The 24,151-nt window shown below is 34.7% G+C and overlaps 1 protein-coding gene across 1 annotated transcript; it reads right to left on the bottom strand.

Moving 5' to 3' along the window:
* Positions 1-1,305: 1,305 nt before the first annotated feature.
* On the bottom strand, positions 1,306-23,978 carry LOC135687134 (WD repeat-containing protein 26). The gene is made up of 15 exons (XM_065203620.2): positions 23,474-23,978; positions 21,291-21,390; positions 21,066-21,122; positions 20,441-20,577; positions 19,557-19,654; positions 18,345-18,501; positions 16,341-16,392; positions 15,822-15,908; positions 14,723-14,860; positions 9,518-9,637; positions 8,807-8,952; positions 7,894-7,972; positions 6,926-7,055; positions 5,688-5,867; positions 1,306-2,655 (listed from the first exon to the last, which is right to left on the bottom strand). Exons 1-15 carry the CDS (start codon positions 23,680-23,682, stop codon positions 2,645-2,647), a joined length of 1,701 nt encoding a protein of 566 aa, XP_065059692.1. The 5' UTR covers positions 23,683-23,978; the 3' UTR covers positions 1,306-2,644.
* Between the last annotated feature and the right edge of the window lie 173 nt (positions 23,979-24,151).

Below are 24,151 nucleotides of genomic sequence, written 5' to 3'. Positions count from 1 at the left end.
TGGCAATATGCATGGGCATTTCCTTACAAAAGGCCTCCTAGAGGATAGTTTTCTCTGATAAGGGAAACCAGAATGACCAAGGGGCAAAGGGACAGGCTCTACCTAGTAGAAGGGCATTTGAACAATAATTCCCTGCTACTAACCATTCTTTTGTAACTGTCATTTTGTTTTCTTACCTGAAGGTTTCTTGAAAATGGGCATAAGAAATTTCTTTACAAGTTTTAAGGAAAGCCATCATGAGAATGTTTTGAGAAATGCCCCAGTACAATCAGAATTTCATATGAATTGTTTGATTGTTACAACAGACCGATGTCAGGGGAACTTCTATGAAACGGCACTTTTATCCCCTTGCTCATTCCTATCAAAAGGCAACAGGGGTGGTTGACCCCTGCACCCCCTCTCTGATGTCCTTGTGTCTGATTAATGGCATTTCAATTGCCAAGTATCACTGATCAAGTTTGTCACCAGAACCCATTACCCTGCAATTCCCAAACACACCTTACTGTCTAGCAATACCCAAGCACTGTCTTACTCCTGAGAAAGTAGGTTTCTTTTTGGGAGATTAACTTAATGTACCAAAGAATTTTGAAAGCATAAAATCAGTGCTGCTGGTGATTGGCATATTCTGTAAAAATATTTCATTGTAATGAAAAGGTTTATCCATGCATCAACTTGTTAATTTTTATTAAGATTAGCTCTGGGATACTTACTTTAGTCTTTGGAGTGAAAGACCACTCATTTTCACTATGAATAAGTTAAATGAGACATTTTTATTGAACATTCTTATCGGAAACTTTGCAGTTTTAAGATCAAAATTGTTGCCAAAGTTTTGTAAATGGCTTTGAAAGTTGTCCAAGTTTTGATGAACCTGCCTACAATGCTGTCACCATTACTTATTTTTCAAACCAGTGAATTACCTCTGTAAGTGTATATGTTACAGTTATTCAATTTTCCTGATGGAAGTTTATGGAAGAACTATGTGTCAATCCCACAAGATACAACATAAAAAGCAAGAAATTTAAAGAAATAGTAGTAACAGACTTGTCCAACCAGAAGAACAGGAAATGATGGTAAAAAATTAAGGAAATTTATGAATTAACTGTCTGCAAAAGATAGAAAATGTTAAACTATCTAAGCTGGAGAAAGCTTGCAAAACAGATGCAGGTTGTGTACAAGATCTCTGTGAGAGTTTTGTTGCAACCCAATATAAAGTTCCAAACTTCCTTTTCAGTATTCTTCACTTTGTTAATTTTTAAATTCAGAGTAAAAACAAATTAGTAAGAAGGATTGAGAAAAACAACAAAGTTCAAAACGAGCTCAATTATGATGAATGCTCTCAAACAAACTTGCTACATTTGCAATAACTGTTGCAATAAATATAACGATTCTAGGTCAAAATTTCACTATTAACAAATTACAGCCATGATTTGAAGTACATAAAATTACCAGTAGTTAGACAAAACATGGTAAAATAGTTACACATCAAATATACAAATTATATACACAAACGCCCTGTGATGAGTACTTCTTGAAATCTAAAGCAACCAACAGTACTAGAACAAAATAGGTGGTAAAATTGAAAGGGGTTCTTAATATTAATGATATGCACGGTAAGGTATGTCTTGAAGTGGCAATAAACGTTTAGTTTTTTGTGCAAATAATCAAGATTATGTTTCTACCTCAGCTGACAAAACTGGTGCTGTTATGTTAAAGAATACCAAATGTTCTAGAAAATAGGGGCAAAGATACAGCAGGAAATTAAGTTAATTTTTTATTAATTCGAGGGACAAAAATGACAATTGAAAACTGCTTGTATAAAAATAAATATTTGATGTATTTTTTTCAAGGAGGAGGGTATGAAGAACTTTAAACAATTTCCCCACACAAAAAACTAACAGAATACCAGGAAAACAAATGCAACTGCTTTTAATATTGTAGTGTCCACATACATTCAAAAGTTTTTACACAAGAAACAACCAGTAAAAAAGTTCATAACATCAACTAAAGACTAAGAATATGATCACAAATAGAAATCAGACTTCAATACCAGACTTAAATGGAAAACATTATAAAGTGGGGTAAAGGATTTGTGACAACTAACATGACTAGAGGAAAAATAAATTAATATATTATTATATCATTTATATTAACATGTGAATGAGTTACCAATACACTTCTCACACATATATTATTCATTAATTAATATATGGATAGTGTAATTTATATGATTCCTGATAAACTTTGTTGCACATAAATACTGACTTTTCAAAACTGTTTGGTTATTAACCCCTGAAAGATCACTGAAAATTGTCTAACACAGTGGGTTATGCTGGCAACAGAATACAATCATTCATTTTGAAATGCAAAATTCAAATTTAAGGAAACTTGGTAGGGTAATTTTGTTTCAACTTTGATGAAAAAGGTTTATAACATGTTTTAGAAAAAATTTGGGTAAGTCAATCTCACAAGATTGCTTTAGGGAATCTCCTTTTTATGCTGTTAGTACTACAATAAAGCAGACAAAAGATAAAATAGATGACAAAGCTACATAAAAAAGTGTCTGTACTCATCATTATCATATATGAAAGGACGTGTCCTGCATCATTTGCTAGAAAAATCTTGGCTGAGACTACCAGCATCATATTCATAGAACATCTAAAATAGAAGAAAATTACATCAAATTTTTATATCCTCTAAATAACAAAGTATTGACTAAACCAAGAGCTTAAAGATAACAAGGTTTACAGATCGAGTTTTAATTTTCTCAATAAAAATCATTGCCATAGCAGCTACTCATGAATCTGGAATAAACAGGGTGTGTGGAAAATTTCAAAAATCCCAATAAACGAAGGGGTCTAGAATAAATGCGCTGGCATGAAAATTTCCAAAATCCCAAAAAATGTGCTGACATCAACCATGGACTCATTTAAGACACTCTTATCGACAGTATAGTAATATTTTAAACTAATCCCTTTTTGTTGATTAATCACAAATTTCTTTCTTTTTTATAGATACTTTAGGCCCCTGCATGTGAGCTCAGTAACCACCAACCCCATACTTTTTTCCTAAATCAACACAACCAAGTTTTGTCAAACGGCTGTACAGACAGTGGCCAATCCTATTTCATCAGCAAAGCCCTCAATATTGAGGTTGCTATTTAACCTATATAAATGCAAATGTAAAAATGAAAATTTACAAAATCGCAATAAATTGGGGTCTGGGATAAATATGCTGGAATGAAAATTTCCAAAAAAATATCATAATAAATTGGTGGAATTACTTGCAGTCAGAATACAGAACAGTGGATTTTAACCAATTAACAATTTGCATGAACAGGGATGCTTACAGTTATCGTCTCTAGCTGGCATTGGCAATTCACAATAAGGGTGTACAGGAAATTGGTGTGGGCTGGTTTTAGGACCATTTTCCAACAATTGTCAGTTTATTATGGTATGTTAGTTTGTGCAGGAACTAGGCTGTTTGCATGAACAGAATCGACCAAAATGGGAATTGCTTGTTTTCAGTTGTTGATAAGGGTAAATAAAGTTTTTTAATCAGTTTTCACATTTTACAAAATACCACCTTGAAACTTCGCATTTTCACATGATTCAAAATTTTCTCATATTACAATAAGCCCAAGATTATGGTTTCTTGAAAGTTTCTTGTTCTTTGCTTTCATAGACCAAGCAGAGAATGGCGGTAGTCTCCCTCTTTGGGTAAGTAAGTTTAATAAGGCTGGTTTGGGTAATTTTTTGGGGTTGCTGATTCTGAAAACTGATGTTATACAGGTAGATTGAAATCTTCAGCCTCTAATTTATGTCAACATTTCCTTTGTAATCAAAGTATACGCAATTGCATTACAAGGATTCACCCTCCAGAAAATTCTCTCAAATTAAGTGGACTTGAGCAATTTTGAGATGCAGTTTTCGAAAATCAACAACATTATGGTGGAGAAAGGGCTTGCTTGGCCACAGTTCCATATCAAAATCTTGTTTTTATGTAAAACTGGTGAGAAACCTCCTAATAAAAAAATTCTGCCAAATTCGGCAGAGGATGGCAATTGTGGTGTACTAACTCTAAAAAAATAAATGTTGTAAGGACCTTTTTGGAGTGTTTTGGGGATTACCTCAGCTCAAAATCATGTACTAAAGCAGTGTACATGTTAATGATGTCTACATCAAACCATATTCACTATCATTGCTTCTGTTAGAACGTTCGCATCATCATCATCATCATCATCATCATTATCATCATCATCATCATCATCACTATTAACAATTTCATAAGTAAAAAGTAAAAAGGTAAGGAACCTTCCTTTTTGCATTCGTTTTGAGATAGAGCTAACTCAAACTTCTTTCTTCTTTTTCGCAGCCTTTGATGCTTGTACCTTTGTAGGTGTGGCATGGAATACATACATGCCACAAGTGTGGCATGGTGCCTTTACTAAGAGGGAGCCATTGCTAAGTTCTTTAAACCCAAGTCATTTATAGTCATTGAGCTAACGAGACTAAGAATATCAGTTGAAGATCTACAAAAGTGTAATTTCGAGTAGGTTGCGTCATTGTTTCACCACTTCTAAGTCTCATCGTAGCCCGAATAATTCCTCAAACTGTCTTTCTCATGGTACCATCTGCTGTCTTTAGAGGTTTCAAAACTGAGGCACGAAGGAAAGAGACGATGTTTTGGAGATCTATTCCCGCTTCATGCTTATTATAATATGCTAACAACATTGCTAGAATTAATCGGTGAAAGACAAGTTGCTTCGTTTTTTGCTTTACTAAATATACCCTTAATGGTGCTGTCTTAAAATGTCTTTAGTGGTCCCGTTTGGTGGGTCGAAGAATTTAGCTGCAGAAGTGTCTTTTATTCTTTCCTCAAATTCACTCATTAATTATGGGCCTCTTCCTTCGATTTCAACAAATAACTACTAACATTTTCATTCCCTTGGCAGCCTGAAACCAAATCATAAAGCTTCGTGCAATCTATGATGGGTAAAAAGGCATTTATAAGCATTTGTCCAGCTCTGTACGAACTCCAATAGGTCCTTACAACCTTGACTTTTAGAATCAGAGCAGCATAATTTCCCTTTTCCCCAAAAAATAATCCAAAGTTTCTTAATTAGGACAACTCTTATCAAGACATTTTTGTCTGTTTTGCATGAAAGATACATAGAAATGCAACCAAACAACCTCTTATACGTCCTTAAAATTTTAATTTTCGAAATCAGCATCCGAATTTGCCATATCTAAGGAATTTGAGATACTTTTCCACAGGGTATGCATCAAATAAAGGCTGAAGGCTCCCAACCAGCCAGTATAACATCGATTTTTTGAAACAGCATCTCAAAACGTCCCAAATCATCTAATTGAACTTTCTTCCCCGAAGGGAGACCCTGCCCCATTCTGCACCTGGTCTGTCTCTTTTCACTATATTGGTCCTTCAACGGTATTCTTTGGTAACCCCGAGTGGAAGAATCATTGCAAAAATCTATATTCCCAGAAAGGTGTAGAAATTGAGAGTTCCAGATAAAAATCTATTGAGCCCAGTAATTTCAACACATTATAATTTAAAATTAAACCAAGTTTATGGAATTCTACGCGTATAGTTGTTATCATATGCAATTTTGGTCAAGAGCCTCAATTCTGATAATGAAAGCCTTGCGATTCCTGAAAATCTACAAAACTAACCTCGGTCTTCAAGTCTTTGTGACGGGCCCCAGATTCTGATAGTGCCGTCATCACTTGCTGACGCTAGCATACTAGGGATCTTTGGATTCCAGTGAACACAATTTACTGTTCTTGAATGACCTTTCAGTGTTGCAATTGGTCTTCCTTCCAGCCGCTGGTGCCAAATATACACATCATTGTCTGCACATAAAAGGTATGTTTGCTAGAAACATGGCAACAACTGACAAAAACAAAAGACATAGTAAAGACGTAGGATTCAGCGACAAAAATTGTAACTTAGTAGAGAGAGAATCAAGCAAAAAAATTTAAATTTTGTTTTTAGATGAAATGTGTTTTCCTTGAAATTTCAGATGTCAAAAGAGGTAAAGTACTTCCAGTTTCGAATCTGATATGAAAGAATGTGACGGGGAGAATGGTATTTTTTTGCAGATAATTTTTGCTGTATGGTCATTTTCAGGTTCTTGTTTTTCTTCATCATCAACAAATAAAATCCCGATCTCAAAATTACTTCCCGCTCCCTCGGCCTCTACTTCCAAGTAATTAACGCTCTCTATTTATCGCACTAATGCCTCTAATGGCCCTTCATTATTTCTCTTAATTATTTTCCAACGTTCCAGCAGTTTCAGTTTTGGTGCCTTAATTCTTAAATCAGCGTTAAATTTCAGCACCAATGCGTATATGCATAAGAATGGTGGAAAACACGATAAGTGTCTGTAGAATTTTACATTATTCCCAACCAACTGTGAATTTTTTGACGATAAAGACTTCAAGAAAATTTAGATTTTGCCTTAGGCCTACTCCTCCATTCCCTTTATTATCTTATTCGTGATATTTTCAATATTCATATATTGTTATTAATAACTGCATTCAAGATAATTATATGTTTAAGACAGAAACAAATAATTCTAAGTATTCCAGTTCTTTATTCGCTGATTTTTTTCTTTTCATGGAAACTGTTTAAACAGTAACCGAAATTTACACCGAAATTAAAAAAACATCACTGAAACTTTTTCCACTGAAAATTAATTTATCGAAATTTTTGGCACCCGGCTTTTTTAATTTCATACAGACAGCTACCAAAACAGGGGGCTATTGCAGCAAATATTTCACAGAAATTCATCTGACAAGCTGGGGGTTTCTTTCACCAGACATTTCTCCACAGTACCCATTTTCGCAACGCTGATTGTTTGATAACGACTAACCCACTTGTTTATGAGCCTAAATTCAACTAATCACACCTTCACTCCCGCTTGCAATAAAATCTTCATTGACACCTCCGAAACACGAGTGGATCATATAGTAGCCCTGGGTAACTCCACGGAACTTTCTAACTAAAGCTTTGTCTTTGATGTCCCATAGATTTATACCCTGAAAAGAATTAAAAAAATGGAAATCAGTTACTATACTCTATATCTACTCACAAGCTTTTTGCTCAACTTTGCAAAACATATAAATTATCATTCTCAAAAGTCCATGCAAATAATAGTGTGTTGGTTTGTAATAAAAAAATAAAAAAATTGCCAAAATTACATGTTCAAAAAACATTTTTTGGTATTACCGGGTGTATCAGCACGATCAGCACGATCAAAAACAGAAAATCTTAAGATACGTTGAATAGTAAAGTATAAAGATAGGTTGCATAGAGATTAGATACAAGGTCGAATCAGTGAACGACACGTACACGGACACGTACACGGACACGTACACGGACACGGACACGTACACGGACACGCACACGGACACGTACACGGACACGTACACGAAAATTGACAAGATTGATCGTTTCTTTTAGGTTTGCGTAATATTTAGGTTTATGAAAAAATTGAGGAAGACAAAGCTAAATATGTTTTGAATTTATGGCTACCGCATTTCTCATCTTATCACTAATTCAGCACTAATGGTATAAGGAATTGGAGCACTAAAAAATCTGAAAAATGTGACCAAGAGGACAGACTTTTTCACAATTTTTGTGCTCTGCCCAATTTGAATGGTTTAAGAATGACATTACACTGTTTTTATTACAAATTACGGAAAATGAGTTCTAAGGAAGTACGCTACATTTTATAAAAACCTGCAAAATGTTACCCGAAGCTTTTAAAGAGCAAAGACATTTAATCAGAAGTGCTATTGATAGCTTTCGTGTGTCTACACATTAAGGACTACAGGGCACAGCCTGGATAAACTCTATTCGGAATTTTATACTTACTTGTAGTGCAACATTGAGAATCATGTATCGGTTATTCTGTGATACATTAAATGACATTATTGAATGACTCTCGTGGATTCTAAAGAGAAAAAATAATGTCATCATGGGGAATTACGTAAAATGATAAGTGAGATTACAAAAGTGGGAGTCTGTGACAACAAAGGCTGTCCAAATATAAAACAGACTTAGTTGGTAGTTCATCGTTGCTCTTAACTCATTCAAAAATCTTGTACCAAGACTCCCACTCAAATTCCTTAGTGAGCTAATATTCTTGAAAAGTGCCTACACAGGTTTAGAACAGGCAGACAGACAGGCAGGTTTAAGACACGGGCCAGGATATGCTGGATTTTTGAATCGTATTTATTGACACCATAAAAGCTCTGTTTTGTTCTTCTCTGTTCAACTTTTATGTCTGTTCAGGAGATATTATGTTATTTTGCGATCTCCTCTTTCATCATTTTTGAACACTTTCTGGGTTTTTTTAGCTAATACGAGACAGACTACAGATGTTTTAAACTTTATGTAATTACTGCGCATACTGTGGCTACCTATGGTATCGTTTTAGCATTTTCGTAGAGTAAGTTTGTTTGTTAGTTCGTTTTTTATGTAATTAGTAACATGTCATGTAATGTATGTAAAACATAGGCCGAACACATTGAGAAAAATGACGAAATTTGTCAGCCTTGCAGGTTCATCAACTTTTTTAATAGCTTTTAATGACAATTACCCATTTTTAACAGCAAGTTCCGTACATAACAGGAGTTTAATTCTCTATTACTAGAGATTTTTCTGATATTTCGTGATATTTTGAAACTCCGAAGTGCAAAAAGTTTCTTTGCCTAAATACAATTACAAATGGCTACAAAACAAGATCTAAGCTAACATTTTCGTTTAACTAAAAAGTAAGACTTACAGCCCACTGTCTCTGTTATCTTCAAAATTGTACGTTCTCACCCTCATGTGGGTGTCTGCAGCTAAAACAGTTTCGTTGTCATCCAAAACACTGACGCCAATCACCCTGACTCCTTCCCAAGACTCAATGACATTGCCGTCCAAGTCCTTCGATCAATAACATCAGATATGTTGGTACGCAAATGCCAATATAATGCAAGTACTTATATACTAATTTCTGCCCTTGAAACCAAATTATGACCAAAATTTACAGCATTTCAGATATGATCAGAATACTTTTCAGTCGCAAATTTAAATCAACTCTTGTTATCCACTTTCAGACGCATTCTCTAACAAAATAAACTTTTGGAAAATACTCAACTGATTTTTGGCGTCTTAATTAATTTTTAGGCCATTCTAGGTATCCTCTTTTGCAAATGTTTTTCGCATAACTTGCGTGCATAATACGAGGCAATTGATTTACACCTCAACTGGCAACAATAAACCAAACTGTCGGAATGAGATATACCAAAGATCGCCATTTTTCAAGAGGTAACTCTTGCAGCTGGTTTATTTGCCATAATGATTGACTGTATCTAAATTCTTGTCTAAATTCAAACAAACAAATTTCAGTGACCCTAACAGTATGCTACCAAGAGCTACTTGGTATATAACACGAACTGCTGCATTTCAAAGAAATTAGCTACCGCAAGAGATGTTTCAAAACACTCACACATTGATAAAACTGTCCTCTCATTCCACCAGTAACAAACTTTTTTCCATCAGGATACCACGCACAGCAAGTTAGACTATCTTCAGGTGAATGACTCATCCTACACTTCAGTTCCCCAGTCTGCATAACAAAAAAATTAAACGTTAATATGGCTGTGGTAGCCATTATTAAGCATGGCATTAACAGTGATGTAGTGGTACATGTATTGTGGAGGAAGCCGAAACAAATTCTGAACTTATTTTCAGCTATTTTGTCTTACTTTTGCTCTGGTAAAGGCCCGTATCCCGGGGCGAGATATCAGCCAAATTTAATTTACGTGTGTTTATTGTCGTTTTTTCTCGGCGCGTTAGGGTGTTCTATATTCGCTACATTTATATCGACTTTTCGCCGCAAGAAATCCATCAATCAGAGTCTGTCGAGGAGTTTGTTACTGTGACCTTTCTTTGTTTACACATAGTTCTTTCATAGTCTATCAGTGATATTTTTACGTGGATCACCAGAACATGAACAAAATTCAAAATGTAACAATTTAAAATTCCTGTCTTGCCATAAACCGATTAAAAAACCGTGTTATAATGAAAATCAACTAATCGTACTGGTAATACATCTTTAATATTTGTGAGTCATGTCAAACTGTGTTTAAATTTTTATAGGTATAAAGCTTGTTGTGCATTTAAGTCTAAGCGTTGCATCTCATTTCTTTTCTGGTTCAATTGTCAATGGCAGACCTATCGTGAAGCAACAATCTTTTAACAGCTTTCAATGCGTTACATGACTCGTCAGTACCCTAGCGCAAAAACGAGGGGGGCTGTGTCCCGTGTCCCCTGCTTTTTTCTTAAATGCTGACAAGTGGAGCAGGGTTTCCTTAACCCCCACTACAACATCTCCGACAGTGAAATAAATCCATTCTTATCCTGGAAATGATGTTTAAGAGCTAATAGACTCATGTTATTCAAATTATGAATTAAGGTGGCAAATAAGTAAATTCGATGCAGCAAAAAGGTGGATGCAGCGGTGAAATCCTTGCCTGTGTGCATGTGACCTTATCAGTTATTCCATATGGGCTGATAAGCCAATAACGCCTAAAGTCTTTGTGTATTAAAAATACAAGTTTAAAATTACTGAAAGCAGCATCAAAGCAATTTTGCTAACAACAATTTATGACACTGCCAAATAAACTCCTAAAAATTGCTGCCTGTAATGAAGAGCAAACCATACCGAAAGGAGGCTCGAGAGAAGGTAAGATTGAGTTTGTTGGTTTTGGTTTGAATAAAGAAAGGCTATTATAAGAGTCTGGCAAGCAGGAAGAGGGTCAGAGATTGTGTAAAGAGCTTTGGGAAGGGTGGGCATTGGAAGAGTTTCTAGTATCAGGCACGTCTCAGGGCACTTGGGATCATATCTCTGACAGCAATGTTCGTGGTAGAATTTATAGAAACTAGAGAGATCGGTGACAATGCGACGACGAGAAAGAGACTGGAGAGACTTTGCAAGATTGAGGGGTCGATGAGGCGATGGCTTTAGATTGAATTTTTTAAAGGAAGAACAGAAAGATTTAGGTGTACCAGCCGAAACATGACAACAATACCTCAAAGACGAGTTACATTCATATAATAGAATTAATGTTGATCAACAATTTCATCTTGATTCCATTGGGTGCACATCCCAAGGCTTGGTCCAAGGTTTCTACGGTCACTTGAACTGTCTGAAATCTGCAAACCTCTCTGGTCCACTTAATCTCGCGGATTAGTATCTGGTTTCTTATTGAATAGAGATCATCTTGGCACGGTTTGCCTTTGTCTGTTGAAATTACCACACAATACTGACAATTTTGATTGAACATCGACATACGTGTTGTCTAGCCTTTGCTCAGAAGTATTTTGCAAGATTGATTATTTTGATCACAAATAATGCCGCAATCATTATTATAACTACTTTAACTTTAGGGAATATCCACAAGGTCTTATGCCAAAGTCAAGTTACAGCGCACGGCTCAGCATGACACAGCTTCACTCGAAATGACCCCGTCAAATTGACAAACTTGAAATCATGGTATTAATCTGAATAATTGTCAACTAATTTATTTTATAGCTTAAGACGCAGTAAATTTGAGAAAGCAAGCAATTTACGGCGAATGAGAGCCAAACAATCCGACCCGTTGGAGGAACCGACTTTTATGCATCATTAATCTATGAATGATTAGAATTTCGCATAAATTCACATGCATAAGCAACATTTTAAACATTTTTCTGAAGCACAAGAACAAAAATTTCATTCCCAAAACCATTCAAATACTCTAGTTAAGTTACTTCCTGAGCACGCAAGGACAAATAATTCCTGAGAGTTTCAGAACACGCAAGGACTACTAGTAAAAAACAACCATTCCTTTGTTTGACATCGGGGAGCTAAAGAGCAGGGGGTTTAATAAGGGGCTTAAAAGATAGGGTAGCTTAACAAAGATGGCCCAAAAAGATATGGGGGCCCAAAAAAGAAAGATGGCTTAACAGAGCTTTTAAAATAAGTGTTTTTTCCTTTCAATTTCTCGATGAAATGCATATAAATCAATCAAAATATTAGAATTCAGTTAATGAGTGAAACAAAAATAATTTCAACTACTGGGTACAGAGACACACAAAACCAAATAAGTTCAGAATGTTTCTCTGAAACTTTTGTAAAAATATTTTGTAAATTTTCTTATAAAAATCCCTTTTTTCCCTTCTGAATTGCTTGTGGTTATAATTAAATCTATTGCATCACCTTGTTGTAACATCGATTGAGCCCTAAAAGTTGAAAGGTTTTTTTGAAAGGTTTAATTTTTTCAGCATTCAATTCTGCTTCAAAAGAGCCCTCAATCATTATCAGGAGAAAATTTTTCACCAAGTAATGGTCGAAACAGTGATTTTGCTGAATATGCCCAAAAATGGAAATTTAGCCCAGAGCCGCAAAAAAAATTGTTAAATGTTTTTCATCATGTAGAGAATTAAATTATGATTCCAACAAGCCCCTTACCACTCTCAGCAAAAAATTAAGCCAAGATAAACATTTTTTTTCGTTTTTGGCAATTATGGGCACACTATGGGCACACTGTGCTCGCTAGAGTCTCTGAATTGGTACAATCATTAGGTTATAACAATCTTTCAAATGAGGTTTTGATAGAACTTTTATTATATGGCGATAAAGACCTCCCAAATGACCTTAACAAAAATATAATCGAGTTAACTCTCCAATACATTCACACAACTGGTAGATTCAAATAAGGTCACTGTCTTCTTGCCACCAAGTCCCATTTCACATAGTTTTGTATGCCTACTTATTTTTCTTTTTTTTCTTTTTTTGCCCATTTTGCATTTGACACTAGGTTTATTATAGTGTTAATGAATATCCATCTTGACTCCATACCAATTTTCTCAATAAATTACATATTAGGTTTAAACCTTGAACATTATAACGTATTTTCCAATGACGTCCTATGTGAAACGGGCTTAAGTATTTCAGGGCTCATTAATAATATTTTGCGCCTGCGAGCGCAAAGTCGAGTAAAAATGTGTCTCCAAGTAAAGTAGGGTGCAATTTATAGTCAGATACTGATAAATCGAGAACCGATGTTATGCTAAATTCTGTTACACCAATTTGCCTTTGTCAAAAGCAGATACCATATCAATATCATCATGAACTACATGTAACTACATGTAAAACTGAACAGATAACATAATAAATGCTACTAACGTTATATTGTGTACATAAGAAAGGGAATGATCCAGTTTTTATCTATGGGTTGTTTTGGGTTGTCAAGTAGCTCTATCGCTGTTATCGGTTCGATTTCATCAAATAGAGACATCTTCACGATTTCATCAAAGGCTTTTCGATATCTTAAACGCTTTACTTTAAATGGAGCAGTTCTATTTAGAATATCTTCTTTTAAGGTCTGTGAATTTTAGGATTTTGCTTTCGCTTCCTTGGCAAAGGTTGCAAGAATTTCGACATTACACTGGGTTTTTCTCATTTCGAAGAAAGATTCTATTCCCAATTACTTTCGTTGAAATGTCTTATTATAAAAAGTATCTTCTCCGTTTTTTAGCTTCGAGTTTATCATGCTTGTAAGATTTGATTATTTTAATATGAAAATGCTTTTACTCCAAAAATGGAAGAAATAGAGGCTTGTTTGGTTGTCACAAATTGTCGAAAATTTTTGTATTTGATGAATTATTTGGAGGTGCAGCATGAAATTTCAGAAATCGATAGCTACCAGATTTAAAAGCTTGAAGACTTTAACTTAAAGGAAGTGTCCTTTCTTCAGCCTACTATGCACGAATGAGATGAACAAGTTATAACATAATACTCTGAAAAAAATGATACAATAATTGCAAATGATCTCTTCCACCAAGAGATAATAGAGGAGAAGAGACAAACTTGATTTTGAGAATCAAATGGCACCTTTAGAGTAAGGACCTTCTGTCATTTTGGTAATAAAGACTTACAACTACTACCTTTTATATTCTATTTGACCGTTCAATTTCAATACCAAGAAAGATGTTTAAAGGAAGCATGACTGTGATACAACAAAGGTAAATAACAATAAATTTAGAAATGTGCCTGCAGAAATTCCTGAGAACGAGCTTTTGTGCCTGCGAGCGCCGCTCGCGCAGATTAATTAGGTCTGAAGTATTTACCGTATATGTATATGTTGTATTTTACTATGTATGTATTATTATAATCTAGTATATGTATATGTAGTATTATAGTTGTATTATTAGTTATATTTAGATACATGTCATTTCCCAGGGGGCAGTCATGTTATATTACTCCTCCTGGGTTCCGTCCTTGTAATGTAGTTTAGTAGTTCGTACTTACTGTTTTAGGTAATTTGTCGTGTAAGTTTTTATACCGAATATATATATTTATATATATATCATAGAGTTGAAGAAAATAAGACTACATGGTTTATCTCTACAAGCCTGTTTCGTGAGTAACTCACTCTTCAGGAGATGTTGATATACTGGAATATTCCTCAAATAAATAGATAATACGGTACAGAAGGTATTACATAATGTGTGAGGTTATACACAAGGTGAATTAGAGGCGGTACATAAAGGGATTTAGGTGTTACATAATAGTGTTTTGTTTCTATGGCGGCAAGAGGATACAAGTTCGTTTCGTTTGTTGAGTGTTGAGTGTTAATAATGCTACATCTTTAAACGAAGTGCTTACCTCTACGTGCCAAATCCAAAGCTCTGCACAGTCATCAGTGCCACAAACAATTAAATGCTTGTCATCCGGGCTCCATGATAAATACGACACTCCATGTGTATGCCTCTCTAGAGTGCGAAACTTCACTAACTTTTCATCCTGTGACAGAAATTGCAAGTTCTTTCAAACCTGCTTAATGAACCACAAAACGGTAAAGACCGTACACTAACTTCAACAAAATCAAAAGGTGAGGAAACCAAGGTTGATAAATAACAAACAATTAACACTCCAGACATTCACGGCTAAATATACACTAAACTGCAGCAACCAAAGATGGGAGAGAGAAATTCCGTCCGTGATCTTAGATGAAGGTAATGCTGTAAGGGTGCATGGTTGCTACAGGTATTACTTGGAAACGATAAAAAAGAAGCTGGGAGACAATAATAAAGTTGATATACTGTCAGCTTGAATTTCACCTTAAGATGATAATATTGTTATTCACCTTAAACAAAATACTTTGGGGGTTCTTAAGCCTGACGTCCCAAAAACAATATTTGACGTCCGTTAAAAATGTCTAAAATTGGGTGAAATATGGCCAATGAAAGATCTGAAGTTTGCTAAAAGGTTACTACTATTTTTTCTCCGTTCATAAAGCCAAAGTGCCTTTACTCGTGTGGCCATAATCTCAACCAATTCGTAACATAGATAACTGATTTTACATATTTAGATGCATTTCATGATGCTCTTTCATGTTATTGTATCCAAATTCAAAAATCTCTACAATAGATTTTTATGACACCATCACATAAGAACCCTATTGTTTTGTATTGAACAAAATCCTAAGTGCGAAAAAACGTTGACTGTGCTTTCTGCTTTGACATTAAATTACTGGAGCTTGAGATGGATTTCATTATTGTCTTTTCGGTTCAACATTGTATATCCTGTCTGTGATGTTATCGAAGGGACGATATTAGTTCTTGATCCTCAGCGTTCTGGCAGAAAAGCCATTTTGCTTTGGGGAAAAGTTTCAAACTTCTGACCCCCTTAGAAAAAGACGACGGCGTAACATCTTGAAATAGCGATTAAAAACTGAAGACAAGGATAAAAAGTGACACGGTACCGCTTCTATGTTCCAGATGATGACTGTTTCATCTTTAGAGCCACTTGCCAGCCTTCTACCGTCATGAGAAAAGCGTATAAACATAACCTAGAAAAAGAGAAAACTCTGATCAAGTTAAAGATAGTTTTGAAATTATTTTGATAATATGATAATGATAAACTGAAATATTTTGATAAAGGAAAATTCTAAAATTACTACCGAGTTTTCATAATATAAATCGTCAAAAAAACAGAAAACAATTGGAAATCGATACCAAGGTTAGGCTGTTAACGAGTCCAAGTAGTAAAAGAACAGTTTCTGCCTCTATAGATTAGGATTTTGCATCAATTTAACTAAACTTAACAAAAAATAACTTGCTACATGATAAAGATAGAGGGAAAAATCTTACTCTGAATACGGGGTACTTGGGAAATGATGTGTATTCTTTGGTAATTATACAAAAATATAGTGGTCATATAACTAGAAAACAAGCTGATGATATAGACCTCTTACATGCAACGAAAAAAAAAAATAAATTACCTCATCGCAATGTATGGACAAGACTTGCCTTGTTTCACATGGAAAGTATTTGCTGTTGGAAATGATGAAAATGTTAGAAGGCGTCAATGGTGAAAATGTCTTGCATAACTAGACCAGCTTTTAAAATGAAGGTTTAGAAAAAAGAATATTTTAAAAATAATGTTATCCCTGGCATGGCTACCATAACATTGTTTTGAAAACAAGACGTGACATCAATCGAAAATTCGTGTTTATGCTGCTAACTATGAAAATGACATAAACATAAACATTGCAAATCGATGTTGGTGGTTTGAAACTTTTGGCAGTGACTAGTAGGTGGTCAAAGCAATGATTCATAGAAATTAAAAAATATCAATGCCGTAGAAGAAGTATACATTTTAAAAGGGTTCAATTAAAATAGGGACCAAGGACCTGAAAATTACATGACAAATCATGAGGTAGCAAGACGAGAACGAAACGAGAACATAGTTTTGATATCTGAGATAATAATTGAAGACAGAAATGACAGCGGAGGAAGATGGCACGGGGTAGAAACATAGGATGGCAGAAGCGTGGGATGGAAGAAAAATAGGATGGCAGAAATGTAGGATGGCCGAAACATGAATGACAAAAAAAAAGATGGCAGAAACATAGGATGGCCGAAACATAAGATGACAAAAAAATAAGATGGCAGAAACATGGGATGGCCGAAACATAAGGTGACAAAAAAATATGATGGCAAAAACGTAGGATGGCCGAAACATAAGATGACAAAAAAATAAGATGGCAGAAACGTAGGATGGCCGAAACATAAGATGACAAAATATAAGATGGCAGAAACGTAGGATGGCCGAAACATAAGATGACAAAAAATAAGATGGCAGAAACGTAGGATGGCCGAAACATAAAATGACAAAAAAATAAGATGGCAAAAACGTAGGATGGCTGAAACATAAGATGACAAAAAAATAAGATGGCAGAAACGTAGGATGGCCGAAACATAAGATGACAAAAAATAAGATGGCAGAAACGTAGGATGGCCGAAACATAAGATGACAAAAAATAAGATGGCAGAAACATAGGATGGCCGAAACATAAGATGACAAAAACTAAGATGGCAGAAACGTAGGATGGCCGAAACATAAGATGACAAAAAAATAAGATGGCAGAAACATAGGATGGCCGAAACATAAGATGACAAAAAAATAAGATGGCAAAAACGTAGGATGGCCGAAACATAAGATGACAAAGAAATAAGATGGCAGAAACATAGGATGGCCGAAACATAAGATGACAAAAAAATTAGATGGAAAAACGTAGGATGGCCGAAACATAAGATGACAAAAAAATAAGATGGCAGAAACATAAGATGGCCGAAACATAAGATGACAAAAAAATAAGATGGCAGAAACATAGGATGGCCGAAACATAAGATGACAAAAAAATAAGATGGCAGAAACATAGGATGGCCGAAACATAGGATGACAAAAAAATAAGATGGCAGAAACGTAGGATGGCCGAAACATAAGATGACAAAAAAATTACATGGCAGAAACATAGGATGGCCGAAACATAAGATGACAAAAAAATAAGATGGAAAAACGTAGGATGGCCGAAACATAAGATGACAAAAAAATAAGATGGCAGAAACATAGGATGGCCGAAACATAAGATGACAAAAAATAAGATGGCAAAAACGTAGGATGGCCGAAACATAAGATGACAAAAAAATAAGATGGCAGAAACGTAGGATGGCCGAAACATAAGATGACAAAAAATAAGATGGCAAAAACGTAGGATGGCCGAAACATAACATGACAAAAAAATAAGAAAGCAGAAACGTAGGGTGGCCGAAACATAAGATGACAAAAAAATAAGATGGCAGAAACGTAGGATGGCCAAAACATAAGATGACAAAAAAATAAGATGGCAGAAACGTAGGATGGCAGAACATGTAGGATGGGATTGGGTGACGGGCAAAAAAGATAATGATTAAGGTAATGAGCAAAAAAGAAAACAAAGTACCTTTCACAATGGTGGTCGCTTAGCAGCGAGAATTCTGTTAGCTTTGCATCCATTGATGTATTATGGTATATACAATTTGACTTCTGTAATTCAATGGCTTGGCCAAGTAGCGATTCTAATCTTTTAGGTGGTAGTAATACTGAAGCTGGTAGAAAATCTGTAAGAGCAGCCAGAAGCTCGAATCAAAATATAACTAAATATCATTTTCACAATCGACTTATAAAATTTCCATTGTACATACATATGTGTTATGATAAAAAAGTTAGAATCTTTGCATACTCCCCTTCTATTATAACAATAATGACGTTATATTTAGGCTCTTGATAAACAATTTGAAATTTATCAAGTAACAGATTTTCAAGCATTCTTTTCAAGCTATTTCAAACGGTCCTCTCCTTTGCCTAGCTTGCTAGTTTATAATTTTTCTCTAACCGCTAATTTCACATCATTAGCTGGATATCCAATCCACACCTCTCTTCTGACAAAAACAAATATTAATTTGAAAATCGCTTTAAGCCTTATCACTGCAATCAAAAAACATTATTTGCATGATTTAAAAGCAAATTTCATATCTACAGAGTTGCTTGAAGACACCAGATAAATGAAACAACAAGTTAATGGAAAGAAACTGATCAATTTTGAATCTTATCTTGGTGAGAATGGTTGAAATTACAAGTGGAATTACAAATCAATATGGAAGAAAGAACACGCTTAGAGTGGAATTTACTGTTCCTTGAAGTTGGATGTGGTTTAAATGTGGCAAGTGGTAGACGTAGTTTAAAATCAAGAAAATGTATACCTAAAGAGCAGTTTCTTTATCAAATACTGAATAACATCCTGCTCAATGTTTGAATAAAAACAAAATAGGAGAGAGTAATCCATCCATTCAGTGTAACATCAAGGCAGATAATGAGAGGAATAAACCTGCTTTCTATTCATTTGTCACTACTAATAAAAGCATACTTTGTCACTACCCTATACAAATTAGGAGAGAACTCTAATTACTCGTTTATAGCACATTTATAAACAAAAATCCCAAATCGACACTGAGATTTGCAAAGTATGACATGTTTCTAAACAGCTGAATTTCCTGGACATAATTAATTTCGCAAACTCCTGCTGAGTAATGCAAGCGTAACAATGTACAATACATGATAAGCAATATTCTCAGAATGGTTTAAACAGAAGTGGCTAGCTACAAAGTGTGTATACCTTGTAATTTTGTAAATAACTTTTGTCTAGTTGAATTGCCTTTTCCTTCCCACTTTGCTTTTGTGTGAAGCTCATCTGAGCTACTACACATAAGTAAGCTGAAAAAACAATGCAAATATTCTCATGATAGAGCATAAACGGGTGAGGAAAAAGTACACATAGACATACCAAGTTGAAGCTATTATAACCGGGTATAGAATGCTGAAGACAAGCATAAGCATTCTGTGCCTCTTAGGACTCTCAAAGATTTAAATTAAGGTATACTGGTACCCCTAACTCATAAGCTTTTCTGGAAGGTAAACATATTGAATTGCCTATAACTCAGTCAGATGTTCTATTTTTCCCGCTAGAGTTTTACAGACATGAACCAACATGCTGCCTGGTTAAAAACTGTTTTCATGCTTTAAGTCTACAGAAATGGTGAGAAATACCTTTAACAGGACCTTAGGTTTGTAGGAGGCAGTCCAAAAACATTTAACATTACAAACTTGCAAATAAATTAAGAATCCTGGATTTGAAAGCCTAGTTTCATTTTACTCCAATAACCATGAAACCAGCAGCTGATATCTATAGTAAAAAAACTTATCAAGAAAACAATTTTTGCAATATCATCCCTTCAATCTATAGTTTGGTGCAAAAACTATTAATCTAAATTTGACAAAAATATGGCTCCAGTTTTGTTGTATTTCAAAACTTTTGGAATATGTTGAGTGCTACCTAATAAGCTGTTAAATTTAGCAACCTGTTAAATTTTAGGGGAACCCTGCATGCTTATTACCTTGTAAATGTTGTTCTCTTTAAATAAGAAACTTTAATCAAACCTACACTTGAAATATCCTTTTGTTATGCAAAAGGTCAAAAGTGAAAAGTCCTTCCAAACTTGCCTGCTCAATTCATGAAGCTTTGCCTGATTTGATTGCAATGGTGTTATTTCTACTCTTAAGCAATGCAAAGCTTCAATAACTCTCCCATCTTCTAGTAACTCCAGGTACTTTTGTTCCAAAATCAAACATTTCATTTGCTACAAGTTAAATATTTTGCCATCATCAGAATGGTGTCTGTAACATCGTCACTTGAGGATGAGATATTCTTTCAAATACAAAAGACTAAAAACATTTAAGTATATTTTTACTGTACAGTCTCTGCTAAAACTAGCTATGTTTAACTCTTAACAACAAAACACTTATTTTTCCCACAAATAACGAGCTCAAATTGATTCAAAAGGTGATTCGTGTGATTTTAATGGGTGCTTATTGACTTTTGATTTATATAATAATATATTTTCAACAGCAAGGCCTTATATAAAACATGGTGTGTATAAAACATAAACTACATTAAAATGAATGTTAAGGGTCTAATAAAATGGTTACTTGTCATTATAACAACTTTGCAAAATTGGTTTAGTTCAAATAAAGTACAAAGATTTTAGGGATTTTTGGCAGGTAATCATCTTTTGTAAACATTATTTCGATAGGATTAGAAAAAAGCTTAAAAACTTATGATACTCACGTTATAACTATTACTGTCATCTAAAACTGGCTGAAGCTCCTTCAGTACAAATTCTACCTGTAATTATAAAACAAAATTTGATGCAGTTGTCAATTGGAATCACAAAATCATGTAAAATAAAGAAAGATTCAAATTTACCTAAAGTATGTATGTTAATTGTTATTGAAATGAAACAACATTTCAGTCTTCTTTAAAGTATAATTTTGCAATTTTGGCCAGCAATACCTTGTCCCAATCACCATTCAGAATGTTCTCTCTAAAAGTTGAAGCAGCGGGATTCTCCAACTTACAACCTGTTTCTCTCATCAGAGCACTAACAGTTTTCCTACAAAGAAAATCCACTAAATTAACAACTAGAAAACCAACATGACATTTGCTATTACTTTAACTTTTCAATAATCAAAAGGCTAACTATAGGAAGAAAAACAACAGAATGGCTGTGCCATTGTGATTTTCTAGCATTGAATATGGGTGCATTGAAAATTTGTCATTTGTTACCAGTACCACTTGTTTTTGGAGATGGAGATTTAACATTAATGAGAAGAGTCAGGAAAAATGAAGATGTAAAGAAGAAATGGAAATAAACAACAAAGAAGAAGAAAATTCTAAAATATGCGTGGCCAAATTCCCAAACTTAAAGTTTGATTGTTTGATAGGATAAAAACAAAACATCAACAAACATTTGCAGTTTCAATGACTATGATTCAACGCAAATGATATATAGATAAAAAATTGTCATTAATTTTCTATACAGGTTGTGCAAATGTGCTCATTCAAATAAAAGGAACAAATTTTTTTACAGATTTTTGCAAGGCCACAAATCTTATAGCTAGGATACAAAAATAAGAACACTAAAATGTCTAATAGTACTAAAATAGAGTTTTTGTCACACTAGAAATTACTGTAATTTATCTGAATGCTCTTCAATTTGCTCTTGGATTATTTACAATCAAAATTTCGGCAGGGTGGTAAAATGGGTGGTGAATGTCTTCCATATTTGTACCAGGAGGGTGCTTTTGCAAAATGTAAAATTTTTCAAAAGAACACTTTTCGTTCAAAAGAAATCGTTTACAAAAAACTGTGCAAATTAGAAAGAGAATATTCAAGGCAAGAGGTATAAAAAATTTGCAGATAAATATTCCAAATTTGCAGAAGAGATATCAAAAACTATTTTGAAAAGAATTCCTGGCCTTGGGATGTAGAATGTCGCCAGGATTTCTTTTCAAACAGATGAGCTGTGGTGGCGAGAGCATGGGCGCTTGGGCACATGCAGAAAATTGTGTGCCTCAATTGGCCAGGCCTGACTTTTAGTATTTTTTTGTTAAACTTAAAAAAACATTTTTTGTCCTCTCATTCCCTACAAAGAGGACATTACAACTATGCTTCAAAATTGTGAAAATGTTCTGGTCCTTATAAACTATCATTCTATAAGAGCATTTATTTGACTAGCAACACCAAAACCCAAATACTAAATTACATTCATCAAGATTAGAACAGTTAAATTTACAGGAACATAAAATTTTTCAAAATTTTGGGTCTGCTTTTGGACAATTATTTACCCTGGACTATCACCAGAATGAATTATCAAAGAAATTAGTTAGATTATAAGGAATTTTTAGGAACAGGGATGCTTTTGATCATGTAAGAAAGGAGGTTTATCTGTTCAAATCAATCTATCTTGTCTGCAAAAATTGTATTCTACATCAAACCTCAATTTCTGCTGAGAAATCATTTTCATGATGCAGAGAAAAAACAATCCAGCTATATCATTTGAGCCTGCTTTATCACCTTTCTCCAATATTCAATGCATTACTCAATGATTACGATGAAATACTTAAAGCTAAAGCTTTCAGAAATATATATTGAAGCTGTGCAAAACTCATAAAATATGTCTTTGAATCAATTCAATTTGCTTAACTGTTTCAAAAATTTATTGCTTGATTTTTTTGTCTGTATTTTGTAAGGCAAACTAGCAGGGGTAACTAGTATTTGGAAAACTTTAGTAATCTAACTTGTTCATACGGAATTAACAAAAGACGAGATTCGGCCTAGGCTCCTTAGACTTCAAATGTAAACAGAACAAAACAAAACTCTCAGAAATTAGATAACCTAAACAAAAGAAACAAAATACATGCTGGCAGCTTGACAACCAAAAAAGATTTATGAACGGTTGAAGCCAACGAAACAATTAACTTTTTAGCAATAACAGGTTCAATACATATCACAACCGACCGATCACGAACCCCTTTGGTATTTTAATGCTCGTCAGCTGATATTTAATGCTACATTAAATTTCAGGCCCCTCATGGATACGTCACCACAAGTGTTGTTGTTTTTCTTCTGTTTTCTTTATTGGGAAAGATTTTAGTTTGGTAGAAAACAGAAAGGAAAACAAAATAGATACTAACTGTAAACCCATATTTTGAAGATGTTGCCCAATCAGCCGAATGACTTCTCCGTCAAACCTACTAAGTTTACGCTTGAGAACAACTGAGCTTCCTTCCACCGCCACTTCGTCACCGCCACCATTTGCAATCAATTTTCCACAAGGTAAATCACCATTCGTGGCTTGTTCTTTCTCACCTCCAGCCTGAGTTACGCGGACTTCGTCGTGCATAACAGTTGTTTCTTTCGTTTTAGAAGCTGGCAATGCAAACAGGTCTGAAGTGACCGATTCCGTAAGGCGAGCTTTCTTTTGTGGTGGCGGTGACTCTCCACCGTTGTCTTCGTCGGATGATTCCAGGGCGGCTTCTGCGGCCTGCAGATCCTCTAAACTCCAAAAAAGAGAAATTTTGCTTAGAAAATAGCCTTCAAAATGCAGCAGCCAGCCCAATATCACCGTTCCCTTTTGACTTCATTTGCACACACACGCCACTTCCTAACTTCTTTCTCTCCTTGTTGATAATAGAAAAATTTTGGCCTACGAGTCTACGAGCCGCGCATGACGTCACAGTAAAGAAGAATTGCCCACAAAACATTGAGTTTACACAATTTGGTATACAGGATTTCAAACCCTTTACTACTTCTCTAAGTTTGTTTATCTATCACACTTTAAACTTGAAAAAGTGAGTTGCAACGTTTGCGTC

Source organism: Rhopilema esculentum, chromosome 10 (genome assembly GCF_057945365.1).
Source record: "Rhopilema esculentum isolate cy_ngs chromosome 10, ASM5794536v1, whole genome shotgun sequence".
NCBI lineage: Eukaryota > Metazoa > Cnidaria > Scyphozoa > Rhizostomeae > Rhizostomatidae > Rhopilema > Rhopilema esculentum.
Note: the sequence above shows the minus strand (reverse complement) of the source record. Positions and strands in the feature narration are given on the sequence as shown.